This window comes from Pinus tabuliformis, chromosome X, assembly GCF_031772625.1.
Source record: "Pinus tabuliformis cultivar Carrire ecotype Pingquan chromosome X, CPIR1, whole genome shotgun sequence".
Lineage (NCBI taxonomy): Eukaryota > Viridiplantae > Streptophyta > Pinopsida > Pinales > Pinaceae > Pinus > Pinus tabuliformis.
The window spans coordinates 1,451,660,943-1,451,679,556 of NC_142308.1; the positions used below are offsets into that span (position 1 = coordinate 1,451,660,943).

Here is an 18,614-nt window from a genome sequence, read left to right on the forward strand (position 1 = left end):
CAAAGTACAATAACCTACTTTATATTTCACACAGATAGTATAAAATGATAGATACATGTACATATTTTCAACCTATATTTTGGACTGCGCAAAGTCTTATTTCAATCACCCTTTTGCAAAGAATATTGGGAACATTTGGAGCTGAGAATTTTTAGAAACTTAGAGAGGTTTATCTCAAGAACCTCTCTCACATTTTACAGATCTATCTCAGATTCAGATCTACAAACGGATCCTTGGACCCTAGTTTTCAGAATTACCGGAGGAAAATACTCGAAGACAATTAACCAACTCATCAACTAAGAGTTGCAATCAAATTCAAGTTTCTCTTCCTTGTCAACAAAAATCCATAATGATAGTGCCAAGTAGATACATTAGTTTTTAATGTCCTACATTTCATTCTTATTTGTGTAAAATAGTTTAGGATATTTGTAAAAAGATCTTGAGATTTTTATCAATATATTTTAGCTTATAATGTGTATAAATACTTCATCATTTGAAGTAAGAAAATGTTGGACTCCATTGGATATTGTAATAGCTTTTAGACATTGGCATGGACTATATTGAATGAAGTTGCAGCTATTTTCATGGGATTATTGTGGCATGGTAATTTGATATTGTTTCTTCTTCTGTTTCATATGTATGAATGTTTTGTACCTCTCAAGATCCATTTCACTCTATGATATGTTGATTTTCAAGGTGTCATAGGAAGAATTCATCTTTGTATGCTATGTTTTGGGAAAATCATCATAAATTGTTTCATTTCTCTAGTTTAAAAAGAATTCATGACCCTCATGCTCGTTTTAGCATCTCACTAGTCTAAACCATCTCATCAATATACTACTAAGTTTAAAGTACCTTACCTACCTTGCCCCATCAGATGTCTACAATTCAGATTCACTTTTCCCTAATCTATTTCATCCTCTGACCTAATTCACTCATCCTTTTGACTACCCAAACAAATCAAATCAAACAACACTCTGCACTTTACATCTAGCCTAAAAACCGCATCTATCTAGCCCTCTTGGTTGTGATCCTTTGGAGAGAGCCCTCTCCGGCTTGGTAGGGCTAGCTACCAAGTCAAAAATTGGTCTATGGTTACCTCAGCTGGACTATTCCTCGGCATTGGAGATCCATGTGAGTGATAACATACTGGCGTCGTTGCTAGAGATGAAGGCTCCATATTCCCCTTGAAAGAATGACAACGACTTAGACCTGGTTATTGATGTTGTAGAGTAGTCAGACACAAGAAGGTTGAATTAACTCCCTGGCAAATCCCTTGTTCAATATCTCGAGCTTCAAAGTTCAAAGGGACTTCACTGCCTAAGAATCGAAATTTCAGGGCATTGATGGTAATCACTGATGATAGGGTATGTGGCAAATCCTTTATCTGGTGAAATATTACTAACTTTAGGGAATGAGGTAGCAAAATTTCAGATTGATCAAAATTTCTTAACATCAATATTTCATTGTTTGAAATCCATTCAACTCACACCTAAAGGTAAAAATCGTTTTCTTGGTTTAGTTGTTGAAATATTAGAAAAGGAAATTGAACTATTGGATGTTCAAATTGAATCATATGATTTCCAAGATCCTACATAGTTCTTAGAAACTCTCCCTCCTCCCAAAGAAGAAAAGGTAAGGCTTCCCTTGGATGGTTATATTAAAGGGCATTTTGATTTACAAAAGGAATGTGAAAATCTCCAGCCGAGAGAATATGTTAATGAGTTGGGACAACAAATAGAATTTGATTTTTATGATCCTATAGCAGTATATATGGAATATTTTCTAAAGTTGAACGGCAAACCAGATTTCCTTTAACAAAGCCAAAGGTATTATGTTTATATATTGCTGGTATAGTTTATGTTCTGGTTCAAGAACCGTCAAACAACCTCACCATTACAACAACTGCTTGATTGGTTGATTTGTCACTTTAGTATCACTTGATTTGGTGATTTTACAGTAGATTCGTGTAGGATAAGTGTACAATAAGCTTGCTAGATAACCATCCTTCAGCATCTAGTTTACAGTTTGCAGTGTGTGTGTTTTCAATGTTCAGTTTGGTTGTAAGTTTTTGACCGTATTGACCCACATGGTTAGGCACTTGATCTATGGTGCTCCTGAAACCTCCAAGGAGCTTCCATCCCCAATAAGGATGATTTTAGTGTCAATATTTTCATACTACCTTCAGTAATCAAAACTCATATTTTCATATTCATATTAGGGTCTCGCTCAGAAATTTTTGTCATTCCACCAAGGTCCTCATTTAAAAATTTACTTACAGATGGTAGCCCTAGTAAAAAAACCTCACTCACCTACACTCCATATACCTCCCTTGACCTTTTCCCATGCACTCCTAGTTATGTTACCCTCCATTCCCCAACTTCCATGTCACCTCCCACATCCATGTCATTCAATTGTCTCATGATCAGTTGAAACTATGTTTTTTCCTACACGCCGCATTTATTTAAAACATGGTTTCCAAACCATTGAGGATGAACTTTCAGAACCTGAAAGATGTTTTTGCTTACAACATCCTCATGTACAAAAACCTCTCTCAATTTTCTAACAATTTTCCCGATTAGTCATACTTTTGCAAAACATATTGTGGCCAATCAGAGATGACTCTTGAGACACTCGAAGATTTTTATGTTCCTAATATGGCAAAGTAAAATAACCTACTTAAGACTTTACACAGTTATTATAAAATGATAGACACATGTACATCTTTACAGCCTATTTTTTCAGACTGTGCAAATTCCTATTTTAGTCACCTTTTTGCAAAGAATATTGGGAACAATTGGAGCTGAATTTTTTGAAACTAATAGAGATTTATCTGAAGAATATATTTATCTACAATAACCTCTCTCACATTTTACAGATCTATCTCAGATTGGGATATACAAAAGGATTCCTGGACCCTATTTTGCAGAATTATGGGAGGAAAATGCTCGAAGACAGTTAGCCACCTCATCAACTAAGAGTTTCCATCAAATTCGAATTTCTCTTCCTTGTCAACAAAAATCGATAATGATAGTGCAAAGTAGATACATTTGTTCTTAATGTCCTACATTTCATTTCTATTTGTGTAAAATAGTTTAGGATATTTGTAAAAAGTTCTTGAGATTTTTATCAAGATATTTTAGTTTATAATTTGTATAAATACTTCATCATTTGAAGTAATAAAAGTTTGGACTCCATTCGATATTGTAATAGCTTTCAGACTTTGGCATGGAATATATTGAATGAATTTGCAACTATTTTGGTGGGACTCCCAGGGCATGGTAATTTGATCTTGTTCCTTCTTTTGTTTCATATGTATGAATGTTTTGTACCTCTCATGATCCATTTCACTCTATGATATGTTGATTTTCAAGGTGTGATAATAAGAATTCATCTTTCTATGTTTTGTTTTGGGAAAATCATCATAAATTGTTTCATTTGTTCAGTTTAAAAATAATTCATGACCCTCATGCTCTTTTTAGCATCTTAGTAGTCTACATCATCTCATCACTATACTACTAAGTTTAAAGTATCTTGCCTACCTTGCCCCATCTCATGTCTGCAATTCAGATTTGCTTTGCCCTGATCTAGTTCATCCTCTAACCTAATTCACTCATCCTTGTGACTATCCAACCAAATCAAATCAAACAACCCTCTGCACTTTACATCTAGCCTAAAACCCTAATCTATCCAGCCCTCTTGGCTATGATCATTTGGAGAGAGCCCTCTCCAGCTCGGTAGGGCTAGCTACCAAGTCAAAACATTGGTTTGTGGTTACCTCAACAGGACTCTTCCACAGCCTTGGAGATCCGGAGGAGTGATAACAAGATGATTTTACATGTTATTGATAAAATTAATCATATGTTCAATAGATTTTCTTTGGCTACACACGACGAAAACCAACCTAGATCCATCTTAACTCCAGATTTATAGTGCCCAGAGGGATCAAATCTCTTGAGGTGCAAACCTTTCCTCAAATTTTTCACTAAAAAAAGAGTTTTGCACCTCGAGAGATTTGATCTCTCTCAACACTTGATAGATCCAGAGTTAAGATGGATCTAGGCTAGTTTATTTATCTTTATTTTCCTATTGTGTTATGCTCTTTTTACTTTCTCTTGCAAGGTTAGCATTTTGTTTACCACATTCGATTCACTGTGATTGAATGGGTTGAATGAATATATTTGATTGGTTATTTGGGTATTTTAATATGTAACATGTAAAGGTGAACTAATGAATTAAACATATTTTCAAATGTTTTTACAATTATAATATGATATATTTAGGTTTTACATTAGGTGTTATTTATTAATTGGTTAACATGTTTTCTAAACACAAATTTATTTGAATCAAATCATATTTATATAATTCTATAGACTTTAGCTATGATTCAATTACAAGTGAGACTTATCATGTTTACACAACACAAATTTGCTTGATTCAAACCTTATTTGGAAAATTCCATAGATTTTAGTTGTAAGTCAATTAATATTGTGATTTATCTAGGTGAAATAAAATAGGTTTCTTTACAAGTTACAAGTGAGTTGCTAATTTAACCTATTTTTTGTGTCCAATTTTTGTGTCCTTTGTTTACCCAATCCAATCCTAATTTCCTTACAAAATTCTAGTTAACAAATAAGTTTTTATTAATTTGCACTTCAACTTTCCCCTTAACTCATGGTCTTTGAAATTTTGACCACCTCTAAATAGCTAAAAAATTTGCTTCTCATAACTCGTCAGTATATGATTATTCTTGATATGGAACACCTCCCTCCTTTACAAAATTATTATTAATAGGTTGTTAATGATGTGAAACTACTTCATATGATATGATTATAGTCAATATGAGAGATGCTATAACGTTTAAGTCTTATTAAAAAAAGAAAAAAAGTGCTCCATTACCATAGCAAAAACTCTTTCCATTTTTTATTGCTTATATCAAGATTTTGAATCTCTTTCAACTATCATATTTGACAAATAAGTAAAAACAATTTTTCTAACAATGTTATCCAATAAAAAATTATTTAGACACATTTTTAATCCTTCAAAAATGCTATTGAATATTTTTCTATCGATATTTTCGATGACATCATCAACTCCCACCTTCCCGAATTTAAATGTTTTATTAATCTACATGTAGATTTAAAAATTGTCATGAAAATCATAAATATAATAATGCACATTTAAAGTTCTATAAAATAATTCCACATTCTAGAGGTCACTTTTTATTATCAAGGCCCTTTCTTATTAACTTAATTACAAATAGTTTTGTTTTGGAAACATCTTTTCTTTCTTTTTTTATGTTACCCAACTAATGTTCATGAAAAAACTAAATACATATTTTAGAAACATCAAATACATTTATTAGATGTTTATTTCCTCAATATGAGTTGTCTTAGCATTTCTTGGTTGTCACATTCTTCCTTGTTTAATTTTAGAAACATCAACTAAATTTATCAGATGTTTATTTCCTCAATATGAATTGTCTTAGCCTTTCTTGGTTCTCACATTCTTCCTTGTTTAGAGGCTGCAACATCCCTTGCTTCCACCACCACTTCCATTCTGATAATTTTGCTACCTCTGTCCCGTCACATGTTTTTTTTTTTTTTTTTTTTTTTTTTTTTTTTTTTTTTTTAATTAGGAGGGAACCAAGAAGTAGTAGGGGAATAAGAATTGAAGGAATTGGAAGGAGAGAGACTGTGAAGTGGCTACATTGAGGGCTTGTAAAATGTGGCACAGTCATATTTGCAAAGCTTAAGTTATGGGGCAAAGAGTCTAGGGATATCCAAATTCCATGGAGTATAATGTTTGAAATTGTGACTGTGTTAGAAAATCAACTTACCTCGAATAAGTTTAGTAATATATTTATTCGTAGCACTGTCTCTATGTTAGAAATCCATTACAAAATCATATTTGTTAGATATGGAGACATGATTAACATTTACTTGACATTTATTTGGAGACAAGATTGAAATTCAAACTCTAAAGTTGAAAGCAATTGAGAATTGATTATAACTCTTGATTATTAAGTGCATTACACATTTGAATGGATAACATTAGCATTGGACAACCCAGTATGAGGGGATGTGTAAAGTTGTCTGTCCATCGATGCCCCTTCAAAATTAAAATTAAAATTAAAACTTATGTTCTAAATAGAAAAATAATATCGACTATAATTAAAATAAAAATGAATATGTTGTAAGATAATTAGAAGAAAAAAAGTGTGAATTAGATGTTTAAATTTTATACTTTTCAAAAATAATTCAAGAAGAGATTTAAATAAACTATTTGAAGATCTATGTTAACTAATTTATGTATATCAGTTTCACATATATCTATATATATATAAAAAAAGGGTTAAGTTTTTATGGTTAAAATTTTTATTTGGTAATATATATTTTTTATTTAGTGTTCGAAAATGATAATAAATGCAGAAGACAGACGTTTGGACAAACACACAGGAGCTCACAGGTGCAGATCACCAGGAGCTCCCTCCGGCAAATGCATTCGCTCCGCTTATTCATTAATCATCAAGAATTAATTAGATACATAGGCAAAAACAGATTCCTAATTAATAGGAACTGAATGTCAAATAAAGAGAAAATCATAATTACGTAACCTATTCTCCATTAATTTCTAACATCCCCCCTTAATGGAGAAAGGGATTTTTAAACAAACCTAAAGTGTCCCTAAACAAATCAAACTTCAGTCTTCCTAGTGGCTTAGTGAATATGTCAGCCATATTATCACAAGAATTACAATAGTCTATAAAAATCTCTTTGGACTGCACTTTCTCCCTAACAAAATGAAATTGAGTGTCTATGTGCTTAGTATTTTTATGAAACATAGGATTGTAAGCCAGTTTGATGGAACTTTGATTGTCACAATTGATGATTGTAGCTTCTGTCTGTTCTTCCCCTGCATCTTGGAGAAGTCTACGCAACCAAACTACCTCATATGTCGCTGCACACATAGCTTGATATTCAGCTTCTGCCGAGGATAAAGCAACAGTATGCTGCTTCTTTCTGCACCAAGAGATGACCCCGGAACCAATGTTGAAGGTGTAACCTATAATTGATCTTCTGTCATCTAGATTTCCCGCCCAATCAGAGTCTGTATAACCTGTCAACTTGACATCAAATGAGTCAGAATACAAAATACCAAAATCTGATGTTCCTTGCAGATACCTTAATACTCCTATCGCTGCACTCCAGTGACTGTCATGAGGTTGAGTCATAAACTGACTCAGAACACTTGCTGCATAGGCCATGTGAGGTCTTGTTGTAGTCAAATAAATAAGACTACCAACTAACTATCTGTACAATGTTGTATCTGCAAATTTCGAACCATCGTCCATCTGAAATTTGCTATTCTGTTGTAAAGGTATGCATGAAGGCTTACACTCATCCATCTTAAACCTGGATAACAGACTCTTTGCATACTTACCCTGGGACAAGAAAGTTTGACTTGAATCTCTCCAAACTTCTAGACGCAAACAATATTGCATTTCTCCAAGGTCCTTCATCTCAAATTTCTGTGATAATTGCTGCTTGATTTCTTCAATGAGATTATCTGCACTTCCTGTTATTATCAAATCATCTACATACAAAGAAATCACCACTATCTGCCCTTCATTATTAAACATGGTATATAAATTGGGATCATTTTTTCTCCTTTTATAACCATTCATGAGGAAAAAAGAATCAATTTTTTCATACCAGGATCTAGGTGCCTGCTTTAAACCATATAAAGCTTTCTTTAATCTACAAACTAGATGTTCTTCTCCCTTCTTAAAAAATCCTTCAGGCTGTACTAAGTATACTTCTTCTTTTAAATCACCGTTTAAGAAAGCAGACTTAACATCTAATTGATGTATTTTCCAATGATGTTTAGTGGCTAAAGTAATGATCATTCTGAGGGTGTTTAATTTTGCAACAGGGGAAAATGTCTCTTCAAAATTAATACCTTCTATTTGGGAATATCCCTTTGCCACCAACCTTGCTTTATGTTTATCAATAGACCCGTTTGCTCTAAATTTCAACTTAAATAACCATTTGCAACCTATAGGTTGTTTATCATCAGGAAGTTTTACTAGATCCCACGTATTGTTTTTAATGATGGATTCATATTCCTCATTCATTGCTTTCTTCCATTCAAGACTTTTACTAGCTTCATAAAAGTTAGAAGGTTCTGCAATGTTTAACATACCAGTCATAAGCGCATGATCCCTATATCGAGCTGGTAACTGTCTTGGCCTGTTTGATCTTCTGAGTGGTGGGGGTTCAATTATTCTGCTTATTTCTTCCCTTTGTGGACTGAACTCCACATTATCCTGCTGCTGCTGTACCTGCTGCTGTTCCTGCTTCTGTTCCTGCTGCTGACTCTGTTCCTGCTGCTGACTGACTCCTGTTTCAGTATCCTCTTCTGAGAGTAAGGGCACATGCCATTCTTCATTGTTTTGGACAGGATTTTCATCGTCAATCTGTTCATGGAATAATACATCTCTACTGACAAACACCTTGTGAGTAGCAGGGTCAAACAATTTATAAGCCTTATACTCACTGCAGTATCCAATGAACGTGCATTTAATGGCCTTTGAATCTAACTTCTTCCTATTTTCTTTAGGAACATGTGCAAAAGCTTTACAGCCAAATACTCTAAGATGACTTACTGCAGGCTTGAAGCCAAACAATGCTTCAAAAGGAGTTTTATACTCAAGACTTTTAGTAGGACTCCTATTCTTTAAATACACTGCAGTATTAACAGCTTCTGCCCAAAAACCATTGGTTAGATTCTTACCTTTCAACATACTGCGAGCACACTCCACCAGTGTTCTGTTTTTCCTCTCAACAACTTCATTCTGCTGAGGAGTGTAAGGTGTTGTGAATTGTTGTTGTATCCCATGCTTGTTGCAATATTTGGTGAAGACTTCTTTCTTGAATTCCCCCCCTTGATCTGATCGAAGAATCCTGATGAATTTTCTTGTTTGCTTCTCAATCATGTTTATGAATTGCTTGAAATATTCAAAAGCATGACTCTTATGTTTAAGAAAATACACCCATGTGAATCTTGTACATTCATCAACAAAGATTAAAAAATAATAGGCCCCCCCTAACGACCTTGTCTGCATCGGGCCACATAAGTCAGTGTGTACAAGTTCAAGTATATCCCTCTGTTTTCTATCTTTAATGACAGGAAATTCATCTCTATGTTGTTTACCGAACGCACATGCCTCACAATCAATATGAAACTTTTTCAAAACAGGAAGACCCTCTACCATGCCTTTGTTTTGCAGCAGAAAGAGATCACCAAAGTTAATATGCCCAAGTCGTTGATGCCATAGATTTTCAGCAGACTTATTTGACGCCATCAAGGCTTGCTGAGGCGTACTTTTCACATCCAACTTGTAGAGTCCTCCTATGCGAATACCTGTAGCAATGGGCTTCATCTGATCCAACAAATCTTTAATAGTGCAATAAGATTTAAAAAATTCTACCTTGAGGTCCTGATTTGCAATCTTGGACACAGAAATCAGGTTCTTCTTAATGCCGGGAACATACCACACATCAGATATATTCCTTATCTTACCATCAGGCAGAGTAACAAGGACATATCCATGTCCCTTGATCTCGTACCCACTATTATCTCCAAGATAGACTTTTGCTCCAGTGTTGGATTCTTTAAAATTTCTGAACCATTGCTTTTTACCTGACATATGCGAGGAGGCTCCAGAATCCACGAACCAAATATCTGATTCATCCTCCTCAGTAGTAGTGTCAGCCTCGGCCATAAATAGTCTAACATCCAGATTCTGATCTGGGTCTGTATCTGCATCTGCCATCTGAGAGTTTCTCTGCGCGCGTTCCTCCGTGCCCACGCCTCTTGCGACCTTAAAATCGCCATCATGATCCCAGAGGCATATCTTCTCAAAATCAATTAGAACTGGGAAAGCTTCGGTTTCTGCAACAGAAAAAATATCAGTCTCACCTGACTTGGTTGGAATTTGTTCATCTAGCTTCTGAAGATCCCCTTCCGCTGTCGTCGACAAGTTCGCAGTTTCTTCTTCAACCATGAGAAGCCATGGATTGTCCAGAGCCAATAGTTGTGCAGTTCTGTGATCGAAACCAATCTCGGCTGGAGCTTCAACACACATCTTCTCTTCTGGGCCTCGATACCACCACAGATTGCTGCACGCCTCCACTTGGCCTCCAATCGCTGCACGCCTCCACGGCAGTCCCGACCAGGCAGCAACACGTCCTCTGTTGCAGACAACAGCTATGCCTCCTCAACGCGGCCTCTACGTCAGTTTCGAATCAAGCGAGATAGCGGCTCTCCCGATTTCTTCTCTGCTGCCGCCGATCTCACGCAGCCTGTGGCCTCCTTCTCAATCGACAGTCTCGGTCTGTGATCTTGCAGCGAATCCACGCTCACTACACCAAGCAATAGCAATCTCCTCCACGGCAATCCGATCTCTGCACAGATCCTCAATATCTTACCATGCAACTGCAATTTACTATCCAGTGGCATCTACCTCGAATCAACCACCTCTTCTCACACAGACGGCATCACTCTTCTCAGATGGCAGCCCACTGCAAAAAACCACGCAAGTCGGCACGATTTTCCAATGCGCACTTTTTACCGTTCTGGGCAACAGAAATCGCGTAGTGTAGAGGTGGAATCAGTGTGACAGTCACTTTTAAAACCGCGTTGATAGCCCTCCAAACGCGTCGGTTAAACTTCTGCCTCCACTGAGGGTTACAAGCTTCCTTAGCCCTGTAGCTCTGATACCATGATAAGAAATGCAGAAGACAGACGTTTGGACAAACACACAAGAGCTCACAGGTGCAGATCACCAGGAGCTCCCTCCGGCAAATGCATTCGCTCCGCTTATTCATTAATCATCAAGAATTAAATAGATACATTGGCAAAAACAGATTCCTAATTAATAGGAACTGAATGTCAAATAAAGAGAAAATCATAACTACGTAACCTATTCTTCCTTGTTTAGAGGCTGCAACATCCCTTGCTTCCACCACCACTTCCATTCTGATAATTTTGCTACCTCTGTCCCGTCACATGTTTTTTTTTTTTTTAATTAGGAGGGAACCAAGAAGTAGTAGGGGAATAAGAATTGAAGGAATTGGAAGGAGAGAGACTGTGAAGTGGCTACATTGAGGGCTTGTAAAATGTGGCACAGTCATATTTGCGAAGCTTAAGTTATGGGGCAAAGATTCTAGGGATATCCAAATTCCATGGAGTATAATGTTTGAAATTGTGATTGTGTTAGAAAATCAACTTACCTCGAATAAGTTTAGTAATATATTTATTCGTAGCACTGTCTCTATGTTAGAAATCCATTACAAAATCATATTTGTTAGATATGGAGACATGATTAACATTTACTTGACATTTATTTGGAGACAAGATTAAAATTCAAACTCTAAAGTTGAAAGCAATTGAGAATGATTATAACTCTTGATTATTAAGTGCATTACACATTTGAATGGATAACATTAGCATTGGACAACCCAGTATGAGGGGATGTGTAAAGTTGTCTGTCCATCGGTGCCCCTTCAAAATTAAAATTAAAATTAAAAATTACGTTCTAAATAGAAAAATAATATCGACTATAATTAAAATAAAAATGAATATGTTGTAAGATAATTACAAGCAAAAAAGTGTGAATTAGATGTTTAAATTTTATACTTTTCAAAAATAATTCAAGAAGAGATTTAAATAAACTATTTGAAGATCTATTCTAACTAATTTATGTATATCAGTTTCACATATATATATATATATATATATATATATATATATATATATATAAAGGGTTAAGTTTTTATGGTTAAAATATTTATTTGGTAATATATATTTTTTATTTAGTGTTCGAAAATACAATTTAAACAATGAAAATTAACATATCATATTTTGCACTCTAAAAAAGTTTACATGTGAAGAAATTTGATCCCTCTCTGCTCATATTAGATCCGTACTTAAGATGTTGGTTTTATTCTTCAATCAATTTATTTAGTCTATGAACTCATTCTTAAGATTGGCTTTTTATCAACTACATTTAGATTCACTCAAACTTACAAAAAAGAGAGACATAGATTACTATATAATAAATTTAACTCTAAACTCCATAGCATTAGATATAAACAAAAACATTAAAAAAATGATAAAAAAATTTAAATTTAAATTTAAATTTAAGATATCGATTGTTATTTGTTTAATTATAAAAACCAAAATAAACTTCTTCGATTTAAAAAATACTATGAGCCGTCTTCTCGAACCTTTTGGGCAATTGATATAAGCAATTATATGAATGGTAAAGACATTACGTGTCATATCCTTCATTATTTTCTTTATACGTTCAACACATCTTCCTTCCTGGTCGTGTCACAGCCACGCAGCACACGAATCAGGAAAACGTCCCCGTGAAAAGCCATCATCAGGGCCAATCGCGTTTGTTTTCCGAGTTGTCTGAGGGGAGGAATTGCTTGCATTATTAAAAGTGGCTGGAATTTGTGTAAAAAAATTTAAAATTTTTTGTAGAGGTAGTGTTCTAGTTGTGTTTTAGGTGGTAGAAATGGATTCAATACTAGACACCTAAAATTTTAAATTTTAGCAACTATAACTTGGATTTATAAAAATCTTTACCAAATTTTCTCTAAATATGACTAAAATTTCCATAACTTTACAGAAATTTCCTCCGCTAGTTAAACAATAACTATGCTTTCTGTATTTTCTAGACCGTCACCGTTCGTCAAGACCGTAATCGGAGATGGAGAATCGACCAAGTGTGGTGCTTAGTGGATAAGCATTCCAGACGTCACATTTTCGGACTGCTGCTCACCAATAACGTTATGGAGACTCTGACAATCGGGTACGAGAATTGCGTAGGAGGATAGCACTACCCGCAGCGAGAGGACGGAATTTGATGGCGAACAATATATATCTGATAGCACTACCCGCAGCAAGGGACGGAATTTGATGGCGAACAATATATATCTGATAGCACTATCCGCAGCGACGGACGGAATTTGATGCCGAACAATATATATGTGATAGCACTACCCGCAGCGAGGGACGGAATTTGATGGCGAACAATATATATCTGGAACATCTAGCTATGGCTCCATTAATGGCCACCGTAGTGGTAGTATATGTCATTAGTCTGATAATGTATATGGTTAAATGGGATGACTATTCATTTTGGAGTGATAGCTTTACATATATTAGTTAATGAATTTGATAGGCAATTTGGTTGTCAAATACAATTAGTTTTTTCATAAAATTGCAAAAAAAAATGGTTAAAAAAAAAAAAAGGTGTGAAAACCAAATTTAACAGTGTTTTGAAATTCCGAAATTCCAGACCTGCGCGCCACGTATAGTTATCCGACCACATAATTGACATTGACGCTATTCACAGCTTTTGAAGTAATTCAATTCCCTAGTCACGAGACTTACAGGCGTGATGATTTCAATTTAAAAAATTTCAAAAGCATAGGGTTAGGGTCCAGACAACTAATAATGCGTATTAGAATATTTGTTTCTGGAAGAGTGTCCAGGTGCAATGTTCGCTAAGAAGTGTCCAGGTGCATTGTTTTATGAAGGGTCGCAATATCGTCTTGACACGGTCAGTATTGTGCGGTATAACGCAATACCAGCTTCATCTTTAAATATAATGCAAGGGCATGTGAAAGGAATTTGTGGTCGAAGAGCAGTGCAGGAGTGCAGGAGTAATGTCAAGTCTAAGCCCAGAAACCAGTCATTTATCAGTATGGAAGTCTCCAGTTCCCTATCTGTTAGGAGGAGTGGGTGCCATGCTCTTTCTCATAACCTTTGCTCTCATTCTTCTAGCATGTTCATACTTCAAGGAGTGTAGTGCAGGCTATTCGGGGCATCAACAAAATAACGGATCAGAGAATCGTGATGCCGATCATGTTGAAGACGGGAAGATTGAGATGGGGGAAGATATGTCAAGCCTTTCAGATGATAAGTACCAAATGAGAGTGATTGTTGTTATGGCGGGGGATGAGAAGCCCAGCTTTATTGCTAAACCGACCAGCATGGCTGTGCATGAAGTTTAAAAACCCCTTGAGAACATATATTGCACTGAGTTTGTCATTCTTGTTTACAGATGATGTAGATATTATCATGAGATAGAGCTGTGAGATAAGTTGAAGTTAATGGGCGTGTACTTATAGATATAGGCCCGGAAATTACATATATGAAAGGAAATTTAGAGGTTGATGTGTAGTATTTTATGTAATGGATAAGGGAGCGATTCAGGCTGCAGTTGCAGCTGCGAAAATATCAGTGCCCTTTGGTATGAGATTTTGTTGTTCGATTTCTATTGAACTGTAAATTGTCAAGTTTTCCGACATTTATAACCTATTATGGTATAGAATGGTGATGGTGTATTGCACATTTAAATTCTAATGTCTGCATCACATTTCACCATATTTACAGGGAATGGAACACTATAACAAATACACTGTCCAAAAATTGTCTTACCGACAAATACACTGTCCAAAAAAGGTCTTACCGTGTCCGCCACATGCAGTATCAGTACTTGGGAGGATAACGCTGTTATAAGGGCTAGTTCCATACAATTCCCCCAAGTTCTATGTTTTCAATACCCACTATATTAAAATTCCCATAAGTTCTTTGTTATCAATACTAATTATATTTGCTAAATATTTGAGCGCTCACGTCACGTCACTGTTCTGTAGTCTTATTATGCGTTAACTTTTTGCATTTCTTTTTGTTTATTTTGAATTTATAATCTTTGGCCACATATGTATTGTATCAATACCAATTTATATTACAATTCCCATAAGTTCTTTGTTATCAATACTCATTATATTTGCTGAATATTTGAGCACTCACGTCACGTCACTGTTATGTAGTCCTATTATGGGTTAACTTTTTGCATTCCTTTTTGTTTATTTTGAATTTATAATCTTTGGCCACATATGTATTGTATCTTTATCTGGACGATACAGAGCTTATGTCACTGTAAAATAAAAATTATATATTTGCATGATATTTTTACAATTGTATTAACCAACTTATATCACATAAGTTAAACTACCCAGGAAAGGACAAGTTAAACCAGTGTTTTTTTTCCTCTGCCAAAAAAAATGGTGACTACCTTAGCCGACATATATCACATAAGTTAAGCTGCCAAGGAAATTCAAAGGACGAGTCCAGTGCTTCCGACCAAGACAAAAGAGCGGATCAGCTTTATCATGTTTCATTAGGAGGCTGTATATGTGGAAAATGATCGGTTATGCGTTTATTTGTTGTTTATATATTATATTTGAAGCTTACAAACCGCTGTTAATTGCCAGACATAGATTTATTTTTATTTTGTTTAATATTTAACTTTAATTCTCATTATTATAGATTGCTTGCGTACATAAACTTAGGTTTATAATTCATTTGAATACATAATTATAAGTTTCGATCATCACTAAAAAGAAAATTAAATCCAAATTCCACTCTAATAAAATATAAATTCGAAATAAATTTCAAACTTTTCGATTGTAACAACGTCAACACTACTTTCATGAATAATTCGTTTTGAAATTTAACGTCTCGTTTTCTATAAACAACAGTTTTACATTAAAATAAAGTTAAGCAAAATAGACATGAGTATTTAAGTTTTAATATTATTATTTTGATTAAAGGTGCATAAAGCAATAATTTTATGACTTATATGTAACTTTCACATTTGAGATAGTTAGGGTAGGCAGTTACTTATCCCTAACTACTTCCAAAAAGATTTATTCTCCAAACGATCAAGAGGGTAGGTGTACCTGAAATAGGAGAAATAGGAGAGAAAAGACTGAAAGATAATCTCTGTGTTGATATGTTAAACAAAGAATATATGCTATGTCTTGTGAACACCAGATCGCTATATGTTATGGCTTGTGAACACCGGATAGCTATATGTTATGGCTTGTGAACACCAGATGGCTATAACAGAGATTGCTAGTCTTACTGCATTGAGCAGCAGCTCTGGGGGAGACTCGGGCTTGGAAGTGATTCTCAAGGTTGGGAGGAAGCGAGCTGGACCAAATAGTCGAGTGTGATTTAATTTCCAAGGACAGATAATTATTTTTTTTACTTCTTGAGAGCTAAATGCATATCAAAAGAGAAGTACTTATGCTAACTAATAACAGGTTCTTGAATAGAATTATGTATAATGATAAATAATTGTATGTGTGGAAACATAAGTGGTTAAGTTGTTCATTTAAGGTATTCTAAAATAGAACAAGTATTATGTTGGTAGATAGTATAACTTGAAACAGAAGTACTATGCTAGTAAATGATTAGGTACTTGAACAAAAGTATATAAGCTATGGTATACATGAAACTTGAAACAGGATTATTCATATTATTAAAAGAATTGACTGAACCAGTAAATTTAGACGACAAATGCTTACCTAAGAACTGAATAAACTGGAAAAACTTGAAGGACAATGTATGTATCCTAGAGCAATAGAACTTCCGAGAGGAATTCTTCCATTAGGTTTACCATAGGCAAACCCTCCTGGATCAGAGTAAAATCCAAAATTACTAATTAATACCAATAATCAAACATATGAGTACTCGCGGCCCGAATTTATACTGTAAAAAAAAATGAAAGGAATACAGTGCAAATATTGTGTTCAAAGAGCCGTCCCTCTATCCACTAATTCATTTAAGCAAGAAAGAGAACGGCCTCAGTTACAAGCCAAACGAAACTGATCTAACAAGATTAAAACAGCAACTACAAACTGTAAACAGGGTTATTTCCATGAGCAAATTCAACTAACTGGAAGTGCATAATAACGAATTAAAGAACTAAGGAATGTTACCGAACAATAAAAGTCGAAATTTATATTTGATAAGGGTTTGACAGGAAGCATGCTCTAAATTTCCGAACAGGATGCATAAATCTAATGACCGAGAATATAGCAGGAATACCCTCCTCCAATAATAAATGCCAGATAAACCTCCTTCATTTCCAGAATAAATTGTAAACAAAAATTCATTAAAAATCAAAGATAGTGTGGACAAGTCTTCAAATCTAGGAAGAGATTTCATATCTGCGAATCTTGTCCTCAAACGAGGAACAAGCGTTGTCATAACTAATTACATTTTTTTCAAGTAAAACCTTGCACCAGAAATTTACAAGACCAGCATGAAGGGCTTAGACAGAAGCTAAATTGAGTAAATTGATGTAGTCACAAACGAGACGACTCTCTACCTCATATGGCTCAGAAAGTCCCAAAACCCACGTCCAAGAAAAGTCTAAAATCAATATCCACGTTACCTGGAGGTAGATGTAAGGGCAGGTCTACAACCTTGGAACCAGCTACTAGAAGGGAATCTCACCATTGAATAACCATCACCGAGCAGTAAGAAGTCTCCCTTGGTACCTTGCAATTACTAGAAAAACAGTTAGAATGGAGTACAAGTAAATTGTAAGCTTTGAAACCAAAATAAAGGTAGATTAACGGAAATACCCTATACCTAGTTTAGGATTGAACTGCGATGCGGTGCCTCCATAACAGAAGTGATGAAACCTTCCTTCACAAACCTAGCAGATCAAGGGAAGTATTTCATAACTATAACAGAGAATCCTAAGTATGACAAAGGTAATGGAATGGTGGGTACGGGTATGAACCTGTAAGTTTTTGAAGCCGAGCTCGGAGCTTGAATAAGAAGCCAAAAGGAAAGAGAAATGGCCGATAACAACTCATGAACAAACCAACAAGGTAAGTTAAGCCCCATCACTCTTGGATCAAGCTCCACAATAGAGAACCATAGACGAAGAGGTGTGATAGTCGAGGTGGAGCCAACAACTGGAAAGCTCATTGAATCATCTAGAAATCCTAATCCCGTCAACTCACGGAGAGTGAGGATCAACGTTAGGATACCATTAAGAACGGTACTGGGTAGATCTCCATATCAGTAACCCATATTACGTGTAAATTATTGCCATCAATGCTTGTACGAAAATAAATACCATACATATATATATATATATATATATATATATTCGTTACAAGTGTAATGTGGCAAGATTGTAATTGTAATAAATACATTATAGTTATTCGATCGGTGTAATGTTGGCACTTATAAACAAGTAAATAAATGCTATGAATACTATTATGCATATGGAAAAGAATTAAAAAAATAAATAAATAAATATTATATTCTCCATGTTTCTTTAGAGATATGACAAGTGGTATAAAAGCGCTTAGCTTACAAAGCTGAGACCTCTGGAAATAGATGACTAATAGTGATTTTGATGTGCACTGAGAGAGAGAGAAAGAAACGAAAGCAGCGAGCATGAAGAGAACTGGAGTTACAACCCACAGACCTGTAACAAGAATAGGAACGATGTCTTTTCAAGAAGCGAATCCTTAAATATGGGTACAGTTAGGGGAAGAACCACACATTACCAACACTACAATCTTGGAAATTGTGCAAGAACTGAAAAATGAGATGGCCTGGCTACGGGCAGATAATGAAAGATTGATGAAAGAGAAGAAAAATATTATGAAGAGCATAACTGATAGACAGAACTAGCGACAACCAATTCCTAGCCTTGA

General features: G+C 35.0%; 1 protein-coding gene across 1 annotated transcript; it reads left to right on the top strand.

Moving 5' to 3' along the window:
- Positions 1–13,711: 13,711 nt before the first annotated feature.
- LOC149145483 (protein GLUTAMINE DUMPER 1-like) lies at positions 13,712–14,543 on the top strand. Its single transcript, XM_089453007.1, has one exon. The coding sequence runs from the start codon at positions 13,746–13,748 to the stop codon at positions 14,091–14,093; it is 348 nt and encodes a 115-aa protein (XP_089309133.1). The 5' UTR covers positions 13,712–13,745; the 3' UTR covers positions 14,094–14,543.
- The last annotated feature ends 4,071 nt before the right edge of the window (positions 14,544–18,614 follow it).

What these genes read in the sequence shown, in the direction of transcription:
- LOC149145483 (XM_089453007.1), top strand. Translation starts at nt 13,746, where the DNA reads ATGTCAAGTCTAAGCCCAGAAACCAGTCATTTATCAGTATGGAAGTCT.